Genomic DNA, 27,125 nt, shown 5'->3' on the forward strand with positions numbered 1-27,125 from the left:
GGAGAGGGATACAAAGATTAGTATGTAATACACACGGAAGCAGACAGTAGCAAAATAAGGTTTATGTAGGAACAGGATGACTGAAAAAGGAAAAGCTGTGGTACTGTTTTGGGCTCACGAAACACTAAGAACTTTCTTTAATTACTGTATTTCCAAAAAGTAGTGTTTACCACTAGATGATGATAGTTTTTATTATTCCATACTATTAATAACATATTTTCAGTTTAAAATTATAACTGAAAAGTGTTTTGATTTTAGCTCGAAAGATATGGAAGCTTGAAAGGAAGACAAACTCTATATGAGATTTAAAGCAGTGTATTTACTTATCAGCTGCAAAATCAAGAAACTCTCTGAGTGTTCCAGCAAGAGCACGAACAAGAACAAGAACAGGAACAGGAAGACGAAGAAGAAAAAAAACATTAAATACAGTTATTGGAGTTGCAAATTCCAAAACTCAAGCTCTAACACATTTTTATTTACATTTGATACAGCTGTTCTTTTTATACCTATCTCCATTCTAACAAAGTGTTTGATTTTAACAAGATTTTCAATGGAATTATGAAATTCTCACAGTTAGCTCAGTTATTATGATAACACGTTTTTTCCATTAATGTAAAATTGTTTAAAGCTTACCATCAATTCCAGGATAAAAATATTCGTGACACAGAGCATTAATCACAGGCACATGCTCACGCTGTATGTAACAGTAGTCTATAGGATGTAACTGAAGTGGCTGCCATGACGGATTGGTTCTGTTAGTTTTCTCATCCAATTCCTGAAGGAATTTCATCCAGAGAGGTTTTGAATCCCAGTCTTGACGAATGTATGGTTTAATCATTCTACAGTATTAAAGAAATTGAGAGTGTCAATAAAAACTCAATTAGAATCAGACCTGTCAAATAATATTACAACAGAAAATTGTACTTTAAGAAATTCTTTTGGCAGGAGATCGACTGAAGGAACTTCCTGAAAAATATACTAAACAAACAGTGGAATAAAACATGCAATTGGAACTTCTACAACAATTGTCCTTGATATCAAATCACTATTCTGCTGTGCCAAATATAGCACATAAAACTTTGTCTCATTTTCTAGTAATAGTGCATGGGAGACGCATGTATCTTTTTTTTTTTTTTTTTAATCAGTTTTATGTTAGTCCCCTTAACTACTAAAAACAAAGTTTCTTTATTATCTAGTACCTCAAAACAATAAAAACGAGACAGCTTGCATTGCTAAGAAACCTTCTGTTCTGCGACTGTTTTTGAATCTGAACTGCGTCCACTGTGACAGAAAATTTAATAATTCCTTAAGCAGAGGACAAGTTGTTCACAGAAGACTTATACACTGCAACAGTTGGTAAAAACAGTGTAACTGAAAGGGTGATATGGGAAGGCCTATGCCCCCCCCCCCCCCCCCCCCCGCGTCTCTCTCTCTCTCTCTCTCTCTCTCTCTCTCTCTCTCTCTCTCTCTCTCTCTCTCTCTGTGTGTGTGTGTGTGTGTGTGTGTGTGTGTGTGTGTGTGTGTGTGTGTGTGTGTTTGAATTGTTCTACTTTGCTCCTTATATTATTTATAATCCACCAGGAAGCTGATAAGGTTCAGACAGAGTTGATTTGGGAGCATATGTTTGATTTTGCAGGAAAATGTGGAGACTGTCATTTTAATTGGTCTGAATCATGAAAATATTATCAATGAATCTCAATGTAGCATTTTGTGGTGCAAAAACCCATAAATAAAGTGTGACAGACTATTAATATGACGATAAATGTAAAATACTTGTGTGAGAGATAAATACTCCGTGGAATCTAAGCATCTCCGTGCGAACTTGATAACAAAGATATACAGACTGTATTAAGCTACGGCAAAGAGATAATTATTCCATGTTGGACATTGGAAGAGAGATGTTCTATGTCGGATTGAGAGGAAATTGATGGAAGCCACCATTAAGGTAGTAGTTTATGTTTCATGGTATTGAAGAAAATAAATACATATAAAAGCGCAAAAGGAGTATCAGGTGTGTAGAGTTCATAACCCTTAAGCATTTCAAAAGAAATATTCACTGATTATAAAGATGCAAGTCGTTCAGAAGTGTTGTGTTGTGTGGTTTGTGTTGTGACTCGCCGATCATTCAAAGTGCCGCCCCGCAATTACGCGCGTCCTCTACGTGCGGCGCTGTCTGCCAGCCATGCAGCAGCTGCGCCACCTAAGCGGCCAGCCGAGCAGCGGCCGCTAGACTGGGACTCAATGCTCATTCGAATGCTAACGTGTACACATGTCTTACTTGTCAACTTACTTTGTGACTTATATGTGTTGTTGTGTCGTTCCGAAATATATGTGTTAAACTTGAAGTTCTACCAATTGGCGACGAGGATGGGATTTTTCCTTTTCACCGTTGACTCACAGGGTTCCATGGCTACTGTCGAGCAACTATTGCAAAATTTCCTTGAACAGCAAATGCTTCTAACAGTGGCGATTCGCGATTTCGTCGCGGCGTCAAATGCGGGGCGTTTCTCGTCGTTGGCTATACCTCCATTTCCTCCTTACGACGAGACGGTGGAAGACTGGTCTGATTATGAAAAACGTCTTCGACAGCACTTCTTGGCATTTCATGTCACGGACGAACAACCATGCAAGTCTCTGTTCCTTTCCTGGATTTCACCTCAAATGTATCGGTTGTTGTCGCAATTGGCTCCTTTGAAGGATCCTGCGTCTTTGTCCTTTGCTGAAATGTGCTCACTTCTATCTGTCTATTTTCAAAAGCAAACGCATGTGGTAGCCTCTCGTGTTGTCTTTTATCATTGTCAAAAACAACCAAATTACTCCTATGGCGCTTGGGCTGCTGAACTTCACGGCCTCAGTCGAAAGTGTCAATTTGTTACTGACGTTCACAAAGAATCCTATGCCGATTCCATGGTACGGGATGCTATTATCTGGTCGGCGCCCGACAAAGAAGTTCGGCAACGTGCCCTTCAGTTGGCGAATCCAACTCTAGATGAAGTTCTCTCCATTGCGCAGTCTTTTGAAATTTCTCGTGCCGCTGGGGCGCAAATGGAGGCGTGGGGTGATGTCAGGTAAATACAACCTCTGTGCGCTGTTGACGACGCATGCGGCGCGTCCCCACCTGTCGACGTGGCCGCAGTGCGCTCCCACGCGCAGCCTCTGCCTAGCCGTAAACAACCCACTAAGAAACTGCAGCAAAACCCCCGGCAACTTCCTTCATGTCCGCGGTGTTTTACGAAACATTCACGCGAGGATTGTCCACAACGTTGGGCTGTGTGTCACAATTGCAAAAAGAAAGGTCATGTGTCTTCCATTTGCAAATCCGACCGCATACATGATGTTCATGAACACGACGCTGATTCTGATTCTGTGTTGTCTGTCAATTGCACTTCTTCCCTTTCAGGGAAGTTATTCCTCACTGTCCAAATCCTTGGTCGAGATGTTCACATGCAAGTGGATACCGGTTCTGCTGCCACTATAATTAATTCTCAGACATATCTTCAGCTGGGTTCTCCACTCCTGTCCCCTGTCACTCGGCAATTACGGACGTACAATAAACAGAAGATTTCTCTCTTGGGACAGTTTAATGCTGAGGTATATTACAAATCCGTCGTTCGCACTGTTCCCATATTTGTGGTCGACCAGAGCAATGCAGAAAATCTTTTTGGTTTCGATGCCTTTCGCGTTTTTGGGTTCTCCATAGATGACTCTGTCACTATTGTCTCTGATGCTATTCCTTATGCTCAACTGGATTCCTTGTCGACGACATTTTCGTCCCTTTTTTCTCCTGGGTTAGGCCGTGCAACCGACTTTGAAGCTCATATCACGCTCAAACCCACTGCGCGGCCTAAGTTTTTTCGGGCTCGGCCCATTCCTGTGGCAACTTCGTGATCGGGTAAAACGGGAGTTGGATCGTCTCACTGCTTCAGGGGTCTTGCTTCCTGTCACTTCCAGTGAGTGGTCCTCTCCTGTCGTTGTAGTTGCTAAGCCAAATGGTGATATTTGTCTCTGTGGCGATTTCAAAGCCACTGTAAATGCTCAATGCCTCATCGACACTTACCCTATGCCCCGTCCTGAAGAACTGTTCACTAAACTTGCTGGAGGCCAGTATTTTTCTAAAATTGACCTGTCAGAAGCTTATCATCAGCTTCCTCTCGACGCTGCTTCCCGGCAGTTTCTGGTCCTTAACACGCCTTTCGGCCTCTATCAATACCAACGCTTGCCATTCGGGGTTGCTAGCGCCCCTGCTCTCTTTCAGCGATTCTTGGAACAATTACTGCTCCCTGGTACTGGGTGTATCAATTACATGGACGACATTGTTGTCACTGGCTCCACCACTGAAGAACATCTTCAAAATCTCCGCACACTTTTTCATGTCTTACAGACTGCCGGTCTTAAGTGTAATCTACAGAAATCACAATTTTTTCAGGCATCTATCATGTACTTGGGGTTTCAACTCTCGTGGGATGGTATTCGTCCGCTTCAACAAACTGTCGCTGCGATCGATGCCCTTCCTCGCCCAACATCTGTTAAGGAACTGCAGGCCTTCTTGGGGAAAATAGCATACTATCACAAGTTTTTACCGTCTGCGGCTTCGGTGGCTCAGCCGTTGCATCGCCTGTTGCATCGCCTGTTGCATAAAAACGTGCCTTTTACTGGTCCGCATCATGTGAAGCAGCTTTCCAGAAGTTGAAGACTATGCTGAAACAGGCCCCGTGCCTGGCTATTTATCGACCTGGCCAACATCTTGTTCTTGCCACAGACGCCTCTCAATACGGGGTCGGTGCAGTCCTTGCACACCGTTTTTCTGACGGTTCAGAACAACCCATTGCTTATGCCTCCAAAATGCTCACGGATGCCCAACAAAAGTATTCTCAAATTGAGAAAGAAGCTTTGGCCATCATTTATGCTCTTCATAAGTGTGGTGTTTTTCTCTATGGCTGAAAATTTCATCTTGTTACGGATCACAAACCACTTGTTTCCTTGTTTCATCCATCAACGTCACTTCCCGACAAGGCTGCACACCGCCTCCAGCGTTGGACTCTTTACTTGTCCCGTTTCAATTATGAGATTCATTTCCGGCCAACGGCTCAACATGTGAATGCTGATGCTCTGTCTCGCCTTCCCATGGATCCTGATCAGGCATTCGATAGGGACGAACTTTTGTGTTTCCACCTGGATGTTGCCGAGCAGCGGGTTGTGGACGGGTTCCCCATCACTAGGGACAGGCTGGCGGCTGCTACGGGTTCTGACCCTACCCTCTCCCGGGTTTTACGCTGTATTCAGAAGGGTTGGCCAGATCGCCCGTCCGCTAAGACTTCTGATCCGTTGCGGAACTACTACACTTTGCGCTGCCGCCTCACGGCTAGGGATGATGTTATCCTCCTCTCCACTTACAATGCTTCGCCACGTGTTGTGGTACCTGCGTCTTTGCGTGCTTCGGTCTTGTGCCTCCTTCAGCAAGGGCACTGGGGTATGTCTCGCACAAAATCTCTGGCGCGCCGTCGTGTGTACTGGCCTGGCATCGACTCTGACATCGCACACATGGTCGCTGCCTGCGGCCCTTGTGCGTCACAGGCCGCTGCCCCGAAGTCATCTTTGTCACCGTGGCCTTCGCCTGAGAAGCCCTGGGAGCGCATTCATGCTGACTTTGCGGGACCCTTTTTAGGTACTTATTGGCTCCTCGTAATTGACACCTACTCTAACTTTCCTTTAATTGTCCATTGCACGTCACCTACCACCGTGGCAACCACCAGTGCTCTCGCCCGCATTTTTTCTTTGGAAGGCCTACCCTCTACTCTTGTTACTGATAATGGTCCGCAATTTGCCTCCTCCGAATTTGCGGATTTTTGTGCTCATCACGGCGTTATGCATGTTACGGCCCTGCCGTTCCATCCACAATCCAACGGTGAGGCTGAACCACTGGTCCGCACACTTAAGGCTCGGAAACTTCTGACTTCTTCTGCTGCTGATGATGCACTTCTCCAGTTTCTGGTGTCTTACCGTTTCACCCCCATGGGCGACCACAGCCCGGCTGAGCTCTTACATGGCTGACAGCCCCGCACGCTACTTCATCTTCTGCGGCCTCCCACCTCATGGCCGTGGGTGCCTTCACTTCGCCAGTTCACCACCGACGACCTCGTCTGGGTACAGGTATATGGCAGGCGGCCAAAATGGAGCCCGGGCCGCATCTTAAGACACCGTGGCAGACGCCTGTATGAAATCCAGACGGACACGGGTATTGCGGTACGTCATTCAGACCAACTTCGGCCTCGGGTGCCAGCAACGCCTGTTCCGAATGCTGCCACACCACCTTTGGCTCTCCCTGACGCTCGGGATCTTGGCATCTCTCAATACTCACAAAACAGCCCTCTCACCGTCATCGCGATGCCAGCACCAGAACGGACGTCACCAGGGGACGTGCCCATGCAAGAACCGGAGGACCATCCTCTGTCAGAGCAAATCTACTTGCCTCCTCCTCCAATGGACGCCGACACATCGCCCATGTCTGCTGTCATATCAACTGGACTTGCTGCAACAGGCAGATTGGTGCATGGGGCCCCAGCAGATTCGATCCCTACGTCTCCTGTCATCTCGACCCGTTATCATCGGGGCCACTTCCGTCCGTACGGGAACCCTCCTCCTCGAGACTTTACAGCGAGTCAAACAACGCCTATGGACGTTAGCCATCTCCAGGACACCTCCATCAAGACCAGTGCAACAATTTCAAAGGGGGGAAAAGTGTTGTGACTCGCCGATCATTCAAAGTGCTGCCGCGCAATTATGCGCGTCCTCTACGTGAGGCGCTGTCTGCCAGCCATGCAGCAGCTGCACCACCTAAGCGGCCAGCCGAGCAGCGGCCACTAGACTGGGACTCAGTGCTCATTCGAATGTTAACGTGTACTTACTTGTCAACTTACTTTGTGACTTATATGTGTTTTTGTGTCGTTCCGAAATATATGTGTTAAACTTGAAGTTCTAACAGTTTGATGGTGCGAACCTGCAGTTTTACACGGTTTTGGGATTCATCAAGAATATTTATCCGAAGACCTAAATAATTTTAGAACTAAAGTTGGACACCACATTCCACACACATGACACAGCATAGCACTTGGCTGAACCGATCGATTTTTGTAAAGCGATAAATTATCTTTAGCAATTTCAGGTGGAGAAGTTTCAGCAAGGAGACTCAATGAGATTTGCTGCTGTGAAACGCATATGGTATTAATGTATTCTTTAACTGACGGCGAACAGTAAGCAATATAGACTTCATAACCACCGCAAACACAATTAAATGGACTCAACTTAAAGAAAAGGAGCAAACAGTAAAAAGGAATCACTAAACCAAACAATAAATAAAAAATCAGTTAATAGTAATATGCAATCACATTACTAAAATGCTCATGAAATAATAGAGAGAATAAAAATAAGAACTTTAAATCAACCAAACAAGGCATTTCAAGAGTTGAGTGAAGAAGAAGGATTCCTCTAATTGCTCAGTGCACCAATTTGTTTAAATTGGGGGACATGTCAGTATCTATGGCAGTTCCAAGGATAAACAAAAACTGGAGATGAGGATAGGGCTAGTGGTGGATAGGGACACAGCATACACTGTTACAAGCAAGGAGTATGCTAGTAACAATACAGGGACTGTAAAGAGGTCATGGAAGAAGTGAACAAAGCCTTGAATCCAGTAAACCTATGCTAAAATGTAATGTATTAATAAAATTATGTAAAATTAATTGGCTTATTATCAGGTATCCCATTAATAACAGCAGTTTTGGGGTTGAGTGCAATTCTGTAGATGACATTTAAATTATCTTTATACATGACTTTGTATGAAAATAAAACATTATACATATCAGATATTAAAAATCTGTATGTTCGGAAACATTACGTGGTAATCATTCAACAATTCTCAAAATTCTAACATGTACATTGTGCTTGTACATGTAAATAATATTTGATAAATGCGCAACTACAATTTGATTTTAATGCAAGAAAATGTAGAAACAGAAAAAAATTTCATACAAAATATAACTGACAGATTATTATGTTCAGGGCTAGAGTTTTTCCTAAAACTAGAGACAGAAATGGTTTCAGCAATCTTAAGTGACTCTTTTCTGATTTTTTTAAGTAGAGGTATAAATATGATATACTTGTGAGCTGCACAACACACAATGAAAGTACATGTTATTAGAATTAGTAATAATAATATTTAAAGATTTTGTTAAATTGTGAGGAACCAAAAGCAAAATTTCTAGAGCAAAATCAATTGCACTTACACAAACTCAGAATCTCCCCAGAATGGCAGAAATCCTAAATATCATAAAAGATTTGAAGAATAGTAAGGTCCCCAGAGAAGATTCAGCAACTGCTGCAATGAGGAGAACTGCACAAGCTGGGAGAGTCCAGACACTACATGATGTCTTTTAGAAAGTGTGGAAACAAAAGCATCCATCCAATCGAATAAGGAAAGAGACAGAAAACACAGCCCAACAACTACAGAGGAATTTGTCTCCTGCCAGTGGCTTACTTTCAGGACTTGTGAGATCAAAATGTATAAGACAAGGAGACTGATTATTCCCACTGCTGTTCAATTGGATACAAAAAATTTAATCAGGGAATGTAGAAAAAGGATAGAAGATGGAATTTACAGAATCATAACTGGGAGAAAAGGAGATAATCTGATGTTTGATTGCTCAGCTTTTGCACACACACACACACACACACACACACACACACACACACACACACACACACACAGAGAGAGAGAGAGAGAGAGAGAGAGAGAGAGAGAGAGAGAAGAATAAAAAAAGATTACAAAATTTAAATATGCAGGTCAAATAATACAACCAAATGCTTTGAACAACGAACCCAACTTAGCAGGGTCAGGAAAAATGCAACTGGCTTTTCAATTAACAAAATATTGTATAACAAAAAAAATCTTTATCCATAAATGCAAAACTCTGGCTCTACAACACTGTGTTAAACCAGAATGTCTTTTGTTAAATACAGCCAAACAACTACCGTATTTACTCGAATCTAAGCTGCACTTTTTTTCCGGTTTTTGTAACTCAAAAAACCGCCTGCGGCTTAGAATCGGAGTGCAAAGTAAGCGGAAGTTCTGAAAAATGTTGGTAGGTGCCGCCACAACTAACTTCTGCCGTCGAATATATGTAGCGCTACACAGGCATGCTTTGCAGGCACAAAGATAAATACTGGCGCCAAAACCTCTGCATCAGTAAATAAATTAAAAAAAAGGTGGAAGACGAGCTTTTTTTCCTCCGCCCCGAGTTTCAACCACTGCATTTTCATACATTATCCATCGAAGTAAATACAAATTCCATATTGTTCATCTTCGAATGTTGCAGCGTTTCAATGTACTACGAAAATCCGACTGGCAAGACTGTTTGGGATGTTTGTCAATATGGCCAACTCTACGTTCTGAATTTTTTCCTACCTGTGAGAAGAGATGGTTGCTAATAGGAACTTTTATGAATTGTGAATCATGAGCAGTATTCTCTTCACCATAAGAATAATACGAATATAAACATTTTGCCATGTATTCTTTCGTGTTTGCTGCTATCTCATTTAAATTCTGTCTGCCTAATGAACTACAAAACAACAGAAAACGCGGAAGAATATACATATCATGTCATGTTTATATTCGTATTATTCTTATGCGTAATAGTGATACAGTCAGAAATGAAGCATGGCAATTGACTAGATTTTTAAATCTAAGATGTCTCTAATTTCTGTGAAGAATGTAATGTACTAAAGAGGCGTCTGCAAAGATTTTCAAACGGAGAAAAATTTTCGCTAAACTCTCGTTCAGAACATCTTCTATCATATGCAGTCTATTATTTGGTTCTTGTTGATCATTATCAAAGAAAGCAGAAGTGTAAGTAACAAAAAATAGCAGTCTCTTGCCATTGTCTCGCTAATGAGACAATTCATCTGTTTTTTTAAAAAAAAAAAGAAAAGAAGAAGAAAAAAAAAAAAAAAAAAAAAAAAGCGGCGGTAGCACGCACAAAAGCAAGCCATGCCGCGAGCAGCGACAGGCCGTAAACACTCATTATCAGAATGCGACAAACAATGAATGACACAGTACAGTAATGCATCTTCAGCTTAGAGTGACGTCAACACCTATAACAAAGAGAAAGGCACTTATCAGATCAAAGAAAAATAAGCAATCAATTCAAACCAGATGAAGCACGTGAAAAAGGAAGGGTACCCATATAAATACGGATGGAGTGCCTGACACATAGAAATGGCTACCTGGTAAAGCTTAACTGGTAAGCTTACGATTCGAACCAAACTACTGTAGCTGTATCGTCATTCTTTCGAACTAAATTGTGCCTCATATTACAATGGACCAACTTTGTTTCGATTTGGAGGAGTGGTCTAAAACTTTTCTCTCCCCTTGAATTTCGAGTCTCAAATTTCAGGTGCAGCTTAGATTCGGGAAAATTTTTTTTCCTTGATTTCGAGTCTCATTTTTCAGGTGCGGCATACATTCGAGTGCGGCTTAGAGTCGAGAAAATACAGTAGATGAAACACAAAGAAAAATAGTAAGGAGAATCTTAGGTGTAAAATATGGCAATGTAAAATGGAAATTAAGAGGTAAGAAAGGAGTTTGTGAAAGAATAGAGTGAATACTAGACATAGTGAGGAAGAGGAGAGCTGTATTCTATGAACATCTTAAAAGGTTAGAACAACAACAAAAAATTTTAACTGATTCGACAGAAACCCAAAAATATCAATTGTGTGGATCAAAAAAGTTAAAACAAACATGAGGGGCTAAAAATAACAGAGGGAGAAATAAGGAAAGAGAAATGTTCAGAGCAAAAGTAAAAAGTTCCAAGGGCTTCCAGGAGAAAACAAAAGATGCACACAAGAAGGACAGACAAAAAGAGAACAACACAGGGAAAGAATGAAATACTTCTGAAAAGAAAGAAATGAGAAAAGAAAGACATACAAGTTATTTCACGTGCTCATCAGCACGTCAAACCAAAATAAAAAATAACAATTTTACCTTTTAGTATATGGGCTGTAAAATGGTTTGAGCAGACTTGAACCCACCAACTTCACTAAGAAAGATTCTTCCACCGACAGACAAACAGAATCACTGGAAGATGGAACCTGCAACATTTTCACAGTACATTACTATCAGTAATAGTGTGAGTCAAGCAATGCATCATTAAATTTACAATCTAAGAACAGTAGGATAAAAATATATGCACATTTAAGTTGTTTCTCCTGTGTAGCATACACATGGGATCAAAAACTTGATAGCTATTAATAAAATGTTGTGAAATTCAGATATGAAGACAGACATCCACTGGTATTTTGTTTTAAGTAAGACCGTTTTCCTTTTGGCACATCTATTATTATCCAGTTGAAATGTTTAACTAATTTCCTATCACACTAGAATGCTTGTGGAAATAACCGAGAGTAATTAAGAACAATGTTTTTATTTGTGAAGGTCACCTAGCTGTTTCAGTGTAATGTTGCCATTATCTACTATTGATTACCTTAAAATCTATCTTACAACATGTAAAATAAAAGTAAGCACAATACAATTTTGTATGTTCAGAGAATCATCCTATCCTTCAGTTCTGAAGGAATAATAAGGTAAGAGGATGTGACTGGCATTATTTTCATAAACATTACGGGTGAACAAGTAGATCAGTATAACAGCTAGGAGTGTGAGGATTGGACCTTAGGATAAATGACATGCGCAACAGGTTACTCAATTAGACAAATTTGTTCACAAAAGTACATCAGTAACTACACTGCCAGCCATTACAATTGCAACACCAAGGAGGACAGCAATTAAAAAAATATATACCTACTATTCATATACCATATAGTAAGAATAACACAAGATTAAATACATAGGTGACTTGACATATCAGGATGCAAAACCTCCAGTAGCATCAAATACATAGGTGACTTGGGGTATCGTGGTGCAAAATTTAGTACACCGGGCTGCCACCTCCGCTCAGCAACACTGCCTGTAGCTCAGCTGGGCATCGAGTTGAACTGTGCTTGGCTGACACATGTGGATACATCATTTCATTCTGCTTCAACTCTATCCCACAATTCATCAATCATAGTGGCTGGAAAGTGGTGGCAGGTCTGCCTTTCAGAAACCCAGGAGCAAATGCTTTCGATGGATAGTAATCTGAAGAAAGTTCTGGGCAAGGTAACAGTCTAACGCTTTCTGTATGAAGGTAGATGGAGACAGCATAAGGCATGGCCACTGCCCATAACATGCCAGAAATGTAATGACTGATGTCCAAGTGCTGCAAACCAGAAGTGATCATTTTGAGTACCCATGGCACCCAGACAATCACACATTGATGGGCCTGTATGAAGACAACAAATGTAATCCAATGAAAATTCCTGGCAGATTACGAATGTGTGTTCAAATTTGGGACCTTTGTCTTTCGAGGGCGAGTACTACAGACTAAAAATTGATTCTGGAAACATTCCCCAAGCTGTGAATAAGTCATGTCTCCACAATATCATTTCTTCCAGGACTACTAGTCCTGCATGGTGTGCAGAGAACTGTGAAATTTGGAAGGTACATGAAGTACTTGCAGCAGTAAAGTCATGAGGGCAGGTCGAGAGTCATGCTTAAACAGCTCAGTCAGTACATATAGCACTTGCCTGCAAAATGCAAAGGTCCCAGACCAGCACACAGTTTCAATCTGACAGACAACTCGCAAATGCCTCAATTTTACTACTCCTGCATACTTCTGGCTGACATCACTAACTTCAGATGACACACCTCTTTATTAGGAGTGTGATGATCTCTCTGTTTAACCCTCCCCCAATCAACCAACCAGTTACATTCACCCAACACTGCTGGTTCTCTTGAATAGATTAGAGTGATATGGAAGAGATGGTTGGCCACAGTTAGAAGGTGGAAGAGACTGAAGGGGATGGGAATATAATTACAGGAGTAGATTTAACTCACTTAGGTGCAAGCAAAAGTATACAATGAAGGAGGATTGGGAGGATGGCTAGAGAGGAACAAATAATTAAGAAAGCTGTGGCAGGGGGTAAGGCACATAATGTTAAGGAAATGTGTGTGTGACCTACAAACATAACTAGAGTGAAGGGCACAGGTAAATATGCAGCAGGAGGGCAGAAAGAGCAAAAGAAATACAAAAGAGATGATGACTAGGAAGAAGGCAATAGATATGTAGAGGGTAGGTACTAGTGAAATGCTGTCCCTGCTTCCAGCCGTAGATTTGATTAAGTGCACATGCACCTTAGTTCTGCAGATGGCAACCACTACAGGCATGTTGGTCAGTCTTGGCTGGGTACGGGTTTGGCAGTCCTAGGGCTCCTCTGTGGGGCTGCTTGATGCTGCCAATCCTCAGTATCTATTAGTTCTTTGATATTTGAGTAACTATTGTTTGGAAAAATGAACTCGGTGCATAGCTTCCGAAGTGCAACAGTCACTAGCTGAAACCTCTTGTAAATCTGCTGTGCACCTCTGCTGAAATTCATTTTTATTTATCCAGATAGTTAATGAAAATATAGAGGCTCTCAATTCACTGATAATTAACACATAGCATCTGGAGACATATGATGTCATGCCAGTTAACAAGTTTTCCATTATAATGTTTTCCCAAGCCCCTGGTGAGTAGGATGCCCTGCACGACAGGCAAGTAGTGTGGGGACAATAAGAGCCTACCAAATCAACCAGTTTTGCAGGGTATCTTACATGTCAGGGACAAGAAATGTTTTTCTGCATCCCAAAATACAGGCTGCCCTGCATGACTTGTGTGTTGTGGGAGTAGTATTGGCCTGCTTTATTGAACTATACAGCAGGGTCTACACTTGCCAATAAGCATACTTGGGGACAGGTTGAGACGCAAAGAGGAGGGGATGCACAGAGCAAGGGTGAGGAGGAAGTGGACGGGGGGGGGGGGGGGGGGGAGCTGCATGAGGCACGTGAAAAGTGTAACAGGGTAGTGGTTAGGCTGGAAAGCAAGAGGGGAAGGAGAATATTGTCAGAGTCAAGGGGAGGAAGATAGGGTCAGAAAGAAAGGTGGAGGAAAATACAAAGACAGAGATGAAAAGACTGAGACACACAGATAGAGATGGGAGAATGAGGAGGACAGACAGAGGGAGAAAGTGGTGGACAGACAGAGGGAGGAAGAGGTGGAGAGACAGAGAGGGGAAGGAGGAAGTATGTTCAATATAGTGTGTTGAAAGCATATGGGGGCAAACAATAGGAAAAGACTAATAGAACACATATTTATGACTCCTGCAAATGACTGTGGAGACGACAGATTGTGTAGTTTCTACTTTGTCTGCTAGATGGCAGCAGTAGCCAAAACCGGCATAAAAATCCGTTATTATAGAAATGTCTGCTATTGTCACTTCTCAAATATTACATGGCATGTGTGTTTGTGTGTCATATAAATTTCATCTGTGACTCCTGTTTCAACATTATCAATATCAAAATGTGTGCATTTTAAGTTAAAAAAGCAAAGAAAAATGTAAAAATTTCTACAAATAAGTTATATCTTCTGAAAAACAGATTTTAGCTAGTCTGCAGATAATGACTGTTACCTACAAGACAGTTAAGTCTTCCAACTCTATGGGCGTACACCTGAGAATAATAAATAGCACTCTATTAATGAGACAGCTTATATGTGAACCACTGATGGAATCATCTCAAAAGATACTGACAAATACTAATATGAGTTTGCCTTCATTGGAATGCATTATTAAAATGCAGAGGGATTGTTAAAGAAACTACCTCTATAACTTCTCCGATATCTGCCGCATAATGGTGGGAGCTGCTGCTTCCACATAAGATGAGCAAATTCATTACATTAAATTGTTTAGCTCATTCTTCAGTAGTAACAAAACTGTAAAACATATTCAATTCTAACAGATTTGTTGTCATTTTCAAGTATTTTTTGCCTATCAATATACAAGACTGTAATGCTGCCCGAAGCATCTCCAGACACGTCTTCAGCCTGGAATCTCATTAACTGGGATAGAATGTCTTCAGTGAGGAGTCTTGCTTCGAAATGAGCCCCAATGACCAGCAAATACACCTCTGTAGATGCCCCAGACAGTGGTTGGATACTAACCTGACAGTTGCCTGCCACACACTCTGACAAGCAAGTGATGATCTGGGCTGCCATTTCTTTTCATTGCATGACCCTTTGGCTGTCAATCGCGGCACCCTTATAGCACAGTAGTACATCAATGATCTTCTACACTCTGTTTTGTTGTCCTTCATGGTAAGCCATCCTGGACTTACTTTTCAGCAATATAATGCCCGCCCACACACAGTGAGAGTTTCTATCACTTGTCTTTGTGCTTACCCAACCCTACCTTGGTCAGCAATGTCACTGGATGACCCCCCAGCCCCCAAACTGAGAATATTTGGAGCATTTTGGGCAGGGCCCTCCAACCAGCTAAGGATTCTGATGATCTAACTCACAAATTGAACAGAATTTGACATGATATCCCTCAGGAGGACATGCAACAACTCCATCAATCAATGCCAAGCTGAATAAGTGGTTGCATAAGGGCCAGAATGAACCAATGTGCTACTGACTTGCTCAATTTGTGATGCTCTTTCTCTTGAATAAATCATACAAGTTTTCTGAAACTGGAATCATTGGTTTATTTGATCGTGGAGAGAGAGAGAGAGAGAGAGAGAGAGAGAGAGAGAGAGAGAGAGAGAACACGTCCTGTCATTTATGTTATTTTCTGTTGTTCTTTTATCGGTCTTATTTACTCAATAAATCGTTTCCCTGCCATAAAAAGTTGTTTAATTACATAAAAAATTTCTGTGTTTGTTTACATACATTAATATTCACTGAACATGCAACGAATGCAATTGATTTAAATTAACACTTAGGAGAACAGAAGTTCATTACACACAACTCTGCACAGTTGCTCAAATTTGTTTTCATTGCAATGAAATCTTCACTGAACACACCTAACAATGCCATTCTGCAATAACTGCAAATGATGGTTTCAAACAATATTGCCCATACAGCCTCGCAGCAAGTGAATTGCCTGCAAAGTGGGCATTCCAACCTTATTGAAGCACAGAACACACTAAAAACAAAGTTTATCTTTTGTGTTATATGTCTCAAAACTGGCACATCCAGAATCTCTGGATGTATGACAGTAATGAAGCCTGCGAATACTGGTGGTCCTTGAGGCTGATAAGTAATTGAGACCACTCATTTCCAAGTCATTATAATTTTAATTTGTCACACCCACTGTATTTCATTTTTCAAAGGATGACGTCATTTTTAAGATTTTAGTTTATTTATTGTATGTTTGTCTTTGACAACCATTTGTTGTTGTTGTTGTTGTTGTTATTGTTATTGTGGTCTTCAGTCCTGAGACTGGTTTGATGCAGCTCTCCTTGCTACACTATCCTGTGCAAGCTTCTTCATCTCCCAGTACCTAGTGCAACCCACATTCTTCTGAATCTGCTTAGCGTATTCATCTCTTGGTCTCCCTCTACAATTTTTACCCTCCACGCTGCCCTCCAATACTATATTGGCGATCCCTTGATGCCTCAGAACATGTCCTACCAACCAATCCCTTCTTCTAGTCAAGTTGTGCCACAAACTCCTATTCCCCCCAATTCTATTTAATACCTCCTCATTAGTTATGTGATCCACCCATCTAATCTTCAGCATTTTTCTGTAGCATCACATTTCGAAAACTTCGATTCTCTTCTTGTCCAAACTGTTTATTGTCCATTTTTCACTTCCATACATGGCTACACTCCGTACAAATACTTTCAGAAATGAATTCCTGACACTTAAATCTATACTCGGTGTTAACAAATTTCTCTTCTTCAGAAACTTTCCTTGCCATTGCCAGTCTACATTTTATATCCTCTCTACTTTGACCATCATCAGTTATTTTGCTCCCCAAATAGCGAAACTCCTTTACTACTTTAAGTGTCTCATTTCCTAATCTAATTCCCTCAGCATCACTCGACTTAATTAAACTACATTCCATTATCCTCGTTTTGCTTCTGTTGATGTTCATCTTATATCCTCCTTTCAAGACACTGTCCATTCCGTTCAGCTGCTCTTCCAAGTCCTTTGCTATCTCTGACAGAATTACAATGTCATCGGCGAACCTCAAAGTTTTTATTTCTTCTCCATGGATTTTAATTCCTACTCCGAATTTTTCGTTTGTTTCCTTTAAGCTTGCTCAATATACAGATTGAATAACATCGGGGAGAGGCAACAGCCGTGTCTCACTCCCTTCCCAACTGCTGCTTCCCTTTCGTGCCCTTCGACTCTTATAACTGCCATCTGGTTTCTGTGCAAATTGTAAATAGCCTTTCGCTCCCTGTATTTTACCCCTGCCATCTTCGGAATTTGAAAGAGAGTATTCCAGTCAACATTGTCAAAAGCTTTCTCTGAGTCTACAAATGCTAGAAACGTAGGTTTGCCTTTCCTTAATCTTTCTTCTAAGGTAAGTCATAGGGTCAGTATTGCCTCCCAATATTTCTAAGGAGTCCAAACTGATCTTCCCCGAGGTCAGCTTCTACCAGTTTTTCCATTCGTATGGAAAGAATCCGCTTTAGTCTTTTGCAGCTGTGACTTATTAAACTGATAGTTCGGTAATTTTCACGTTTGTCAACACCTGCTTTCTTTGGGATTGGAATTATTATATTCTTCTTGAAGTCTGAGAGTATTTTGCCTGTCTTATACATCTTGCTCATCAGATGGTAGAGTTTTCTTCAGGACTGGCTCTCCCAAGGCTGTCAGTAGTTCTAAAGGAATGTTGTCTACTCCCCAGGTCATTTATGACACATACGAGGGCTATCCACAAAGTACATTACGTTTTGGGATTAAAAATAAATAAAGTATTGGAAATTTTTATTATTATATACAGATGAAAGCCACACTTAAATACTACTTTTCTACATAGTTGCCATTTAAATTAAGGCACTTATCGTAGTGATGGACGAACTTGGAAATTCCTTCGTCGTAAAATTCGGCCACCTGCGCCTTCAACCACGTCGTTACCTCTTCTTGAAGCTGTGCGTTGTCATCAAAACGCTGCATAGCCAACCACTTCTTCATTGCTGGGAATAGGTGGAAGTCGCTCGGTGCCAGGTTGGGACTGTACGGCGGATGAGGAAGCAACTCCCACTTAAAAGATTCGAGAACTTCACGAGTGGCATTTGCCGTGTGGGCCCGGGCGTTATCGTGAATCAGCAAGATCTTTGAGCCCAACTTTCCCCTGCGCTTGTTTTGTATTGCTCTTCTGAGGTTGTGCAGAGTTTGGCAATACCTTTGAGAGTTTATTGTAGTGCCTCTTTCCAAGAAATCTACAAAAATCACACCTTTTCTGTCCCAAAAGACAGTCATTACGTGGTTGAAGGCACAGGTGGCCGAATTTTATGACGAAGTAATTTCCAAGCTCGTCCATCGCTATGATAAGTGCCTTAATTTTAATGGCAACTATGTAGAAAAGTAGTATTTAAGTGTGGCTTTCATCTGTATATAATAAAAAAAAATTCCAATACTTTATTTATTTTTAATTCCAAAACGTAATGTACTTTGTGGATAGCCCTCGTATATTCATTCTTTTAATGTTGGCAAGAAAGAACACCACGTGCCTCTAGGGAAAATGTAATAATGTTGGTTAAGAATTTATTCATGCATGCTGAAAGTAGAGAGTGTACGTAAAGTCCGCAAACACTTTCAATTATTTATTGCACAAGAATTAAAAATTGTACAGATGTCATACTTATTGCATTTTGAAGAGAAACTCAAAGTTTTTTTTAAAAAAAAACATTCAATATGTGAACCATGAGTGACCTGGCAGATGTCAATAGGGTAATCGAATTCTTGCCATACCTGTCCCAGCATGGTATTGTTGACTGTGTCAGTCACTTCCCGTATTATCTCCCGGAGCTCTGCTACATCACATGGTAGAGACGGTACATACACCAGATCTTTAGTGTGTCCCCACAGAAAAAAGTCACACAGAGTGAGATCTGGTGATTGGGGAGGCCATTTCATGAAACAGCTGTCCCCTTCTGCAACATGGCAGATCCATCAATGAGGCAGCTCCGTGTTCAGGTTTCAATGAACATCAAGATGAAAATGGGGTGGAGCCCCATCCCGCTAAAAGTTGAACGGCGAGTTCAACTGCATTTGAGGCATCAGCCATTGCTGCAACATATCCAAGTAGGGATATCCAGTGACAGTGCTCTTGATGAAGAAGAATGGCCCATACAATTTTCGATGTGACATGGCACAAAAAACATTTACCTTTGGGGAATCACGCTCAAATTCAATGCATTTGTGTGAATGCTTTGTACCCCAGATTCAACAATTACGCCTGTTCACTTTCCCATTACTGTGAAAAATGGCTTCGACACTAAAAATTAAGCGATCAACAATGCCATCCCCATCCTCATTCAAGTTTTGCAACTGCGATAAAACTCAAAACACTTGTCTTTGACATCGTCATTGAGTTTCTGCTCTAGCTCCAATTTGAATGGTTTCACAGACAGCTTCTGTCGCAGGAATTTACACACTGTCACTGGAGCCATTTCGAGTTCAAGGGATGCACGACGCACCAATTTCTTTGGACTCCTTATCAATGTCTCTTGTACGTGCCCCACATTCACTTCAATCACACTGGGACATCCGCTTCACTTTGCCGCACACAAGCAACCCGTCATAATGAATTTGTTGTGCCAGTGGTAAATGGCCTTCCTTGTTGGTGGCTTCTTACTGTACTTGGTTCTAAACATCCGTAGCACACTTGTTTTTGTTGAACTCCAACATGCAGAAAGCTCGTTCCGAACCTGAACTCGCCACGTTTGCGACTAGCACTGACTATCGGCAAATTACCAAACCACGCTATGGCAGTATACATGAAAAAAAAAAAAAAAAAAACAAAATTCAGGGTTTCTCTTCAAGATGACATATGTATGATATCTGTACAATGTTTGGTTCTCGTGCAATAAATGATTGAAAATGTTTCCGGACTTTATGTACACCCTGTATTTAGATGGTCATCTGCTTATTATCACTTCCACATCACATATTGGTGTTAACTTGTACCAGATATGGGTACGCATTATTGTGGCCAAGATAGACATGACGCCCGCACCTACTACAGTAGTACAAGTTTATATGCCAACTAGCTCTGCAGATGATGAAGAAATTGAAGAAATGTATGAGGAGATAAAATAAATTATTCAGATAGTGAAGGGAGACGAAAATTTAATAGTCATGGGTGACTGGAATTCGATAGTGGGAAAAGGAAGAGAAGGAAACGTGGCAGGTGAATATGGATTGGGGGAAAGAAATGAAAGAGGAAGCCGCCTGGTAGAATTTTGCACAGAGCATAACTTTAATCATAGCTAACACTTGGTTCAAGAATCATAAAAGAAGGTTGTATGCATGGAAGAAGCCTGGAGATACTGATAGGTTTCAGATAGATTACATAATGGTAAGACAGAGATTTAGTAACCAGGTTTTAAATTGTAAGACATTTCCAGGGGCAGATGTGGACTCTGGCCACAATCTATTGGTTATGAACTGTAGATTAAAACTGAAGAAACTGCAAAAAGTCGGGAATTTAAGGAGATGGGACCTGGATAAACTGACCAAACCAGAGGTTGTACAGAGTTTCAGGGAGAGTATAAGGACAAAATTGACAGGAATGGGGGAAAGAAATACAGTAGAAGAATAGTGGGTAGCTTTGAGGGATGAAGTAGCGAAGGCAGCAGAGGATCAAGTAGGTAAAAACACGAGGGCTAGTAGAAATCCTTGGGTAACAGAAGAAATATTGAGAGGAGAAAATATAAAAATGCAATAAATGAAGCAGGCAAAAAGGAATACAAACGTCTCAAAAATGAGATCGACAGGAAGTGCAAAATGGCTAAGCAGGGATGGCTAGTGGGCAAATGTAAGGATGTAGAGGCTTATTTCACTAGGGGTAAGATAGATACTGCCTATAGGAAAATTAAAGAGACCTTTGGAGAAAAGAGAACCACTTAGCAGAAAGTGGTATACTCCTAGCTCGCTTATTTGTTACATAGTTTAATTCTTAATTTCTTTGCGTGTTTTTGGTACTTGCATTGTTTAATTCATAAATTTCGGGCGTACTATAGTATTTGAGAGTTGTAGCATAGCGTTTTAGTACCTGAATAGTGTAAAATCACATAGTCTCCTTCCGCTGCCGAGCAGTGTGTCAGCAGTGTGCAAGTAGCAGCATTACTGCATTTACTAGGCAATCTTGTATTTTAATAACCGTTTAAATTTTGAGTCGATCTGTTTGTGCTCTCTGTAGATTAGTTCAGACGTTCTTTGCACCACAGTTTTTAGCATGGATAGGGACTGCAACTGCTGCGTTCGGATGCAGGCTGAGTTGGCATCCCTTCGCTCCCAGCTTCAGGCAGTGTTGGCTTTGGTCACACAGCTTGAGGCTGTTGCCAATGGGCATCACTGTAGGGGTCCAGATGGGGGTTTGTCGGGGACGGCCAGCTCGTCTCACGCATCCCCCGATCGGACTACGATTATGGCTGCCCGGGATACTGCCCACATTGAGGCTGATCCCTCACCTGTGGTAGAGTGGGAGGTCGTCTCAAGATGTGGCAGGGGGCGAAAGACATTCCAGAGGGCTGAACGGAAGGCCTCTCCAGTTTGTCTGACGAATCAGTTTCAGGCTCTGTCTCAGGCTGATACTGATCTTCGGCCGGACATGGCTGCTTGTCCTGTTCCAGAGGTTGCCCCTCAGTCTGCAAGATCCGGGCGGTCGCAGAGGGTGGGCTTACTGGTAGTTAGGAGCTCCAACATCAGGCGCGTAATGGGGCCCCTTAGGGATATGGCAGCAAGAGAGGGGAAGAAAACCAATGTGCACTCCGTGTGCATACCGGGGGGAGTCATTCCAGATGTGGAAAGGGTCCTTCCGGATGCCATGAAGGGTACAGGGTGCACCCATCTGCAGGTGGTCGCTCGTGTTGGCACCAATGATGTGTGTCGCTATGGATCGGAGGAAATCCTCTCTAGCTTCCAGCGGCTATCTGATTTGGTGAAGACTGTCAGTCTCACTAGTGGGATGAAAGCAGAGCTCACCATCTGCAGCATCGTCGACAGCACTGACTGCGGACCTTTGGTACAGAGCCGAGTGGAGGGTCTGAATCAGAGGCTGAGACAGTTCTGCGACTGTGTGGGCTGCAGATTCCTCGACTTGCGCCATAGTGTGGTGGGGTTTCGGGTTCCGCTGGATAGGTCACGAGTCCACTACACGCAGCAAGCGGCTACACGGATAGCAGGGGTTGTATGGCGTGGTCTGGGCGGTTTTTTAGGTTAGATGGCCTCTGGCAAGTACAGAAAGTGCAACAGCCTCAAAGGGTGCGGGGCAAAGTCAGGACATGTGGGGACCAAGCAGCAATCGGTATTGTAATTGTAAACTGTCGAAGCTGCATTGGGAAAGTACCGGAACTTCAAGTGCTGATAGAAAGCACCGAAGCTGAAATCGTTATAGGTACAGAAAGCTGGCTGAAGCCAGAGATAAATTCTGCTGAAATTTTTACAAAGGCACAGACGGTGTTTAGAAAGGATAGATTGCATGCAACCGGTGGTGGCGTGTTTGTCGCTGTTAGTAGTAGTTTATCTTGTAGTGAAATAGAAGTGGATAGTTCCTGTGAATTATTATGGGTGGAGATTACACGAATAACCAAGCTAGGTTAATAAATGGCTCCTTTTACCGAACTCCCGACTCAGCAGCATTAGTGGCAGAACAACTGAGAGAAAATTTGGAATACATTTCACATAAATTTTCTCAGCATGTTATAGTCTTAGGTGGAGATTTCAATTTACCAGATATAGACTGAGACACTCAGATGTTTAGGACGGGTGGTAGGGACAGAGCATCGAGTGACATTATACTGAGTGCACTATCCAAAAATTACCTCGAGCAATTAAACAGTGAACCGACTCGAGGAGATAACATCTTGGACCTACTGATAACAAACAGACCCGAACTTTTCGACTCTGTAAGTGTAGAACAGGGAATCAGTGATCATAAGGCCGTTTCAGCATCCCTGAATATGGAAGTTAATAGGAATATAAAAAAAGGGAGGAAGGTTTATCTGTTTAGCAAGAGTAATAGAAGGCAGATTTCAGACTACCTAACAGATCAAAACGAAAATTTCTGTTCTGACACTGACAATGTTAAGTGTTTATGGAAAAAGTTTAAGGCAATTGTAAAATGTGTTTTAGACAGGTACGTGCCGAGTAAAACTGTGAGGGATGGGAAGAAACCCACCATGGTTCAACAACAAAGTTAGGAAACTACTGCGAAAGCAAAGAGAGCTTCACTGCAAATTTAAACGCAGCCAAAACCTCTCAGACAAACAGAAGCTAAACGATGTCAAAGTTAGCATAAGGAGGGCTATGCGTGAAGCGTTCAGTGAATTCAAAAGTAAAATTCTATGTACCGACTTGACAGAAAATCCTAGGAAGTTCTGGTCTTACGTTAAATCAGTAAGTGGATCAAAACAGCATATACAGACACTCTGGGATGATGATGGCATTGAAACAGAGGATGACATGTGTAAAGCTGAAATACTAAACACCTTTTTCCCAAGTTATTTCATAGAGGAAGACCGCACTGCAGTTCCTTCTCTAAATCCTCGCACAAACGAAAAAATGGCTGACATCGAAATAAGTGTCCAAGGAATAGAAAAGCAACTGGAATCACTCAACAGAGGAAAGTCCACTGGACCTGATGGGATACCAATTCGATTCTACACAGAGTACGCGAAAGAACTTGCCCCCCTTCTAACAGTCGTGTACCGCAAGTCTCTAGAGGAACGGAAGTTTCCAAATGATTGGAAAAGAGCACAGGTAGTCCCAGTCTTCAAGAAGGGTCGTCGAGCAGATGCGCAAAACTATAGACCTATATCTCTGACGTCGATCTGTTGTAGAATTTTAGAAAATGTTTTTTGCTCGAGTATCATGTCGTTTTTGGAAACCCAGAATGTACTCTGTGGGAATGAACATGGATTCCGGAAACAGCGATCGTGTGAGACCCAACTCGCTTTATTTGTTCATGAGACCCAGAAATTATTAGATACAGGCTCCCAGGTAGATGCTATTTTCCTTGACTTCCGGAAGGCGTTCGATACAGTTCCGCACTGTCGCCTGATAAAGTAAGAGCCTACGGAATATCAGACCAGCTGTGTGGCTGGATTGAAGAGTTTTTAGCAAACAGAACACAGCATGTTCTTATCAATGGAGAGATGTCTACAGATGTTAAAGTAACCTCTGGCGTGCCACAGGGGAGTGTTATGGGACCATTGCTTTTCACAATATATATAAATGACCTAGTAGATAGTGTCGGAAGTTCCATGCGGCTTTTCGCGGATGATGCTGAAGTATACAGAGAAGTTGCAGCGTTAGAAAATTGTAGGGAAGTGCAGGAAGATCTGCAGCGGATGGAATGTAGTTTAATTAAGTCGGGTGATGCTGAGGGAATTAGATTAGGAAATGAGACACTTAAAGTAGTAAAGGAGTTTTGCTATTTAGGGAGCAAAATAACTTATGATGGTCAAAATAGAGAGGATATAAAATGTAGACTGGCAATGGCAAGGAAAGTGTTCATGAAGAAGACAAATTTGTTAACATCGAGTATAGATTTAAGTGCCAGGAAGTCTTTTCTGAAAGTATTTGTATGGGTGTAACTAATAAGGAGGTAATGAATAGAATTGGGAAGGAGAGGAATTTGTGGCACAATTTGACTAGAAGAAGGGATCAATTAGTAGGACATGTTCTGAGGCATCAAGGGATCACCAATTTAGTACTGGAGGGCAGCGTGGAGGGTAAAAATTGTAGAGGGAGACCAAGAGATGAATATAATAAGCAGATTCAGAAGGATGTAGGGTTCAGTAGTTACTTGGAGGTGAAGGAGCTTGTACAGGATAGAGTAGCATGGAGAGCTGCATCAAACCAGTCTCTGGACTGAAGACCTCAACAACAACCATTAAATTCATTGCAAAAGTGAATAATCATTCACCGTATTACATGAGTAACATTTATAATAAAGTTGTAATTAAAAGTCAACAAGTCGCTATACTTGTTGTAAGCAATAAAATAAAATACAGTAGCAACAAATACATTAGTCTGAGAGTGGCATCAGTCCTTAAAAGCATAAAATTATTGTTTCATTTTCAACCATGAATAACCTTGGTCAAATTTTAATTAGTAATGTTGCTTAAACAAACATGTATCATGAGCCAAGTGTTTGTAGATTAGAATGTCCAGACTGTGTTATTGTTACGTGAAGCAGGCAGGAAGGCAAATCAAAGTTAGGCTCAGTGAATACATAATCTTGGAAAGGAAAGATATAGCCAAAAGATCTAACTTTGTTGCCAACATAACTAAAAGTGGACCTTGTCCTTGCTTATGAGGTTGCTACATAGAGGTTTGAATGGTCGATTTATGGTCCTCCTGGAGGAGATCAAAATTTGTTGTCATCTGAGGTCTTCTGTCACTATTCTGCTGAATGAGCAGGTGGCAATGGAGAGCACCCATTTTTGGGAATATTTTAAAAGCCACCTTCTTGATGACAGAGGTAGTTACAATCCAGGAGGGACATATTCTGCACAGCATGTTCTTCTCTATGCAGTTAACACTTGATAGCTTATTAAGTGAGAACAAAATTTGTGGTTACAAAATTATGTTGGTTTCTGCATCTATTGGCATTATCTTTGATAATAACACTATTAACATCAACATCAAGCCATTATACATTTAACAGAACAGTCAATACATTTTTTATGGTGAGCTTTATTGTATGTCATTTACTCTCAACAGTCATGACACTGTAGTTCATATGATTTATTACATAGGGTTTAGCATATAGTTTTTGGTGTTTCATACAATACATTGTAAAATAAAATAAAAATTGTGCTTACACCAAATTTTAATCATGATTATAAGTTTTTAAAAGGGTTTTAACATTAATTTTAAGCAATATGTTTTACATCAAGATCAGCGCCTGACCTCGGCATGTGTTTAATGCAAAACTATCCCTGTACTGTAATTTTTATTTGTCTAGTTTTATTTTAATACAAAACCTGTTTAAACTGCTAGTCATATACAGATGTCATTGCTATAGAGGGTGTTGTTCATTCTCTCTGATGGATACTGTGGTTGGTTGTACAGTACCTGCAAAAAGCAGCCTCAGTTTGAGTTAAGCTATGTACATGCTAAGGTCATGTAATACAATGTACATTTACAAGCCTGTTGAGTCCACATGACTCGCTTCATACACTATGTTACTTACTATGCAGTCCCCATTTCTGTATAACTGTGATATAGATCTCATTTTATGCCATTCAATGCCTGATTCTTTTGTATTTCTTCTATTTTCTAGCACTGATGATAGTTGTAATGTAGCTGAAATCTAAATCTGCAATAAGGTACAGATTGATTCGCAACTGATTGCCGGCTTCCTTCCCGTTTCAATTACATCACAGGTGCTCTGCATAATGGTTCTAATGGTATCCAACCTGATAAAGCACTTGTCAGTTATATACCCAGTTGAACAGTTAATATCCCTGATGCTACACAATAACTGTAGAATAGCAGCTAGAGCATGATAAGTTTAAAGCAGAATGTAGGGTTGTACATAAAAATATGTTGAATGTAATTTATTTGGCTGTCAAAATGGCAATGTCTAGAGCCTTCGGTGAACACTGTAGCAGAATCTTACTGAAATAATTTTCACAAAACCCAAAGAAATTTGTTCATATGTACAGGCTGTCACTTGCACAAAAGTTAGTTTCTAGACACTCTTGGGTGACACAGGATCTGAAATTGGGGGTACCAACACAACAGAAGTAGTGCTGAGCTCCATTTTCAAATGCTCATTTCCAAAAAACTACCACAAAACTACCATAAAGTATCACAGAAATCCATTTGCTGAAGAATCTTAGAACAACTGCTGAGCTCAAATGTAATGAGTTATCCTAAAATAAGGCCTTTTCCATGCCAACCGGCATTGATTCCAGAAAAAATCTATCAAATGAAACCAAATTTGCCCTTTCTCACATGATATGGTAAAAT

At 41.3% G+C, this 27,125-nt stretch overlaps 1 protein-coding gene across 2 annotated transcripts in view; it reads right to left on the minus strand.

Annotated features, from left to right (window-relative positions):
• Positions 1 to 27,125, minus strand: part of LOC126188207 (cysteine-rich protein 2-binding protein) — a 183,931-nt gene that overhangs the window by 23,456 nt on the left and 133,350 nt on the right. For both annotated transcript variants that reach the window (XM_049929758.1, XM_049929757.1), the window contains exons 8-9: positions 11,036 to 11,142; positions 634 to 839 (exon numbers count right to left, since the gene is read on the minus strand). In XM_049929758.1, coding sequence (XP_049785715.1) covers positions 634 to 839; positions 11,036 to 11,142 — 313 coding nt within the window. The remainder of the gene's footprint in view (positions 1 to 633; positions 840 to 11,035; positions 11,143 to 27,125) is intronic.

This window comes from Schistocerca cancellata, chromosome 5, assembly GCF_023864275.1.
Source record: "Schistocerca cancellata isolate TAMUIC-IGC-003103 chromosome 5, iqSchCanc2.1, whole genome shotgun sequence".
Taxonomy (NCBI): Eukaryota; Metazoa; Arthropoda; class Insecta; order Orthoptera; family Acrididae; genus Schistocerca; species Schistocerca cancellata.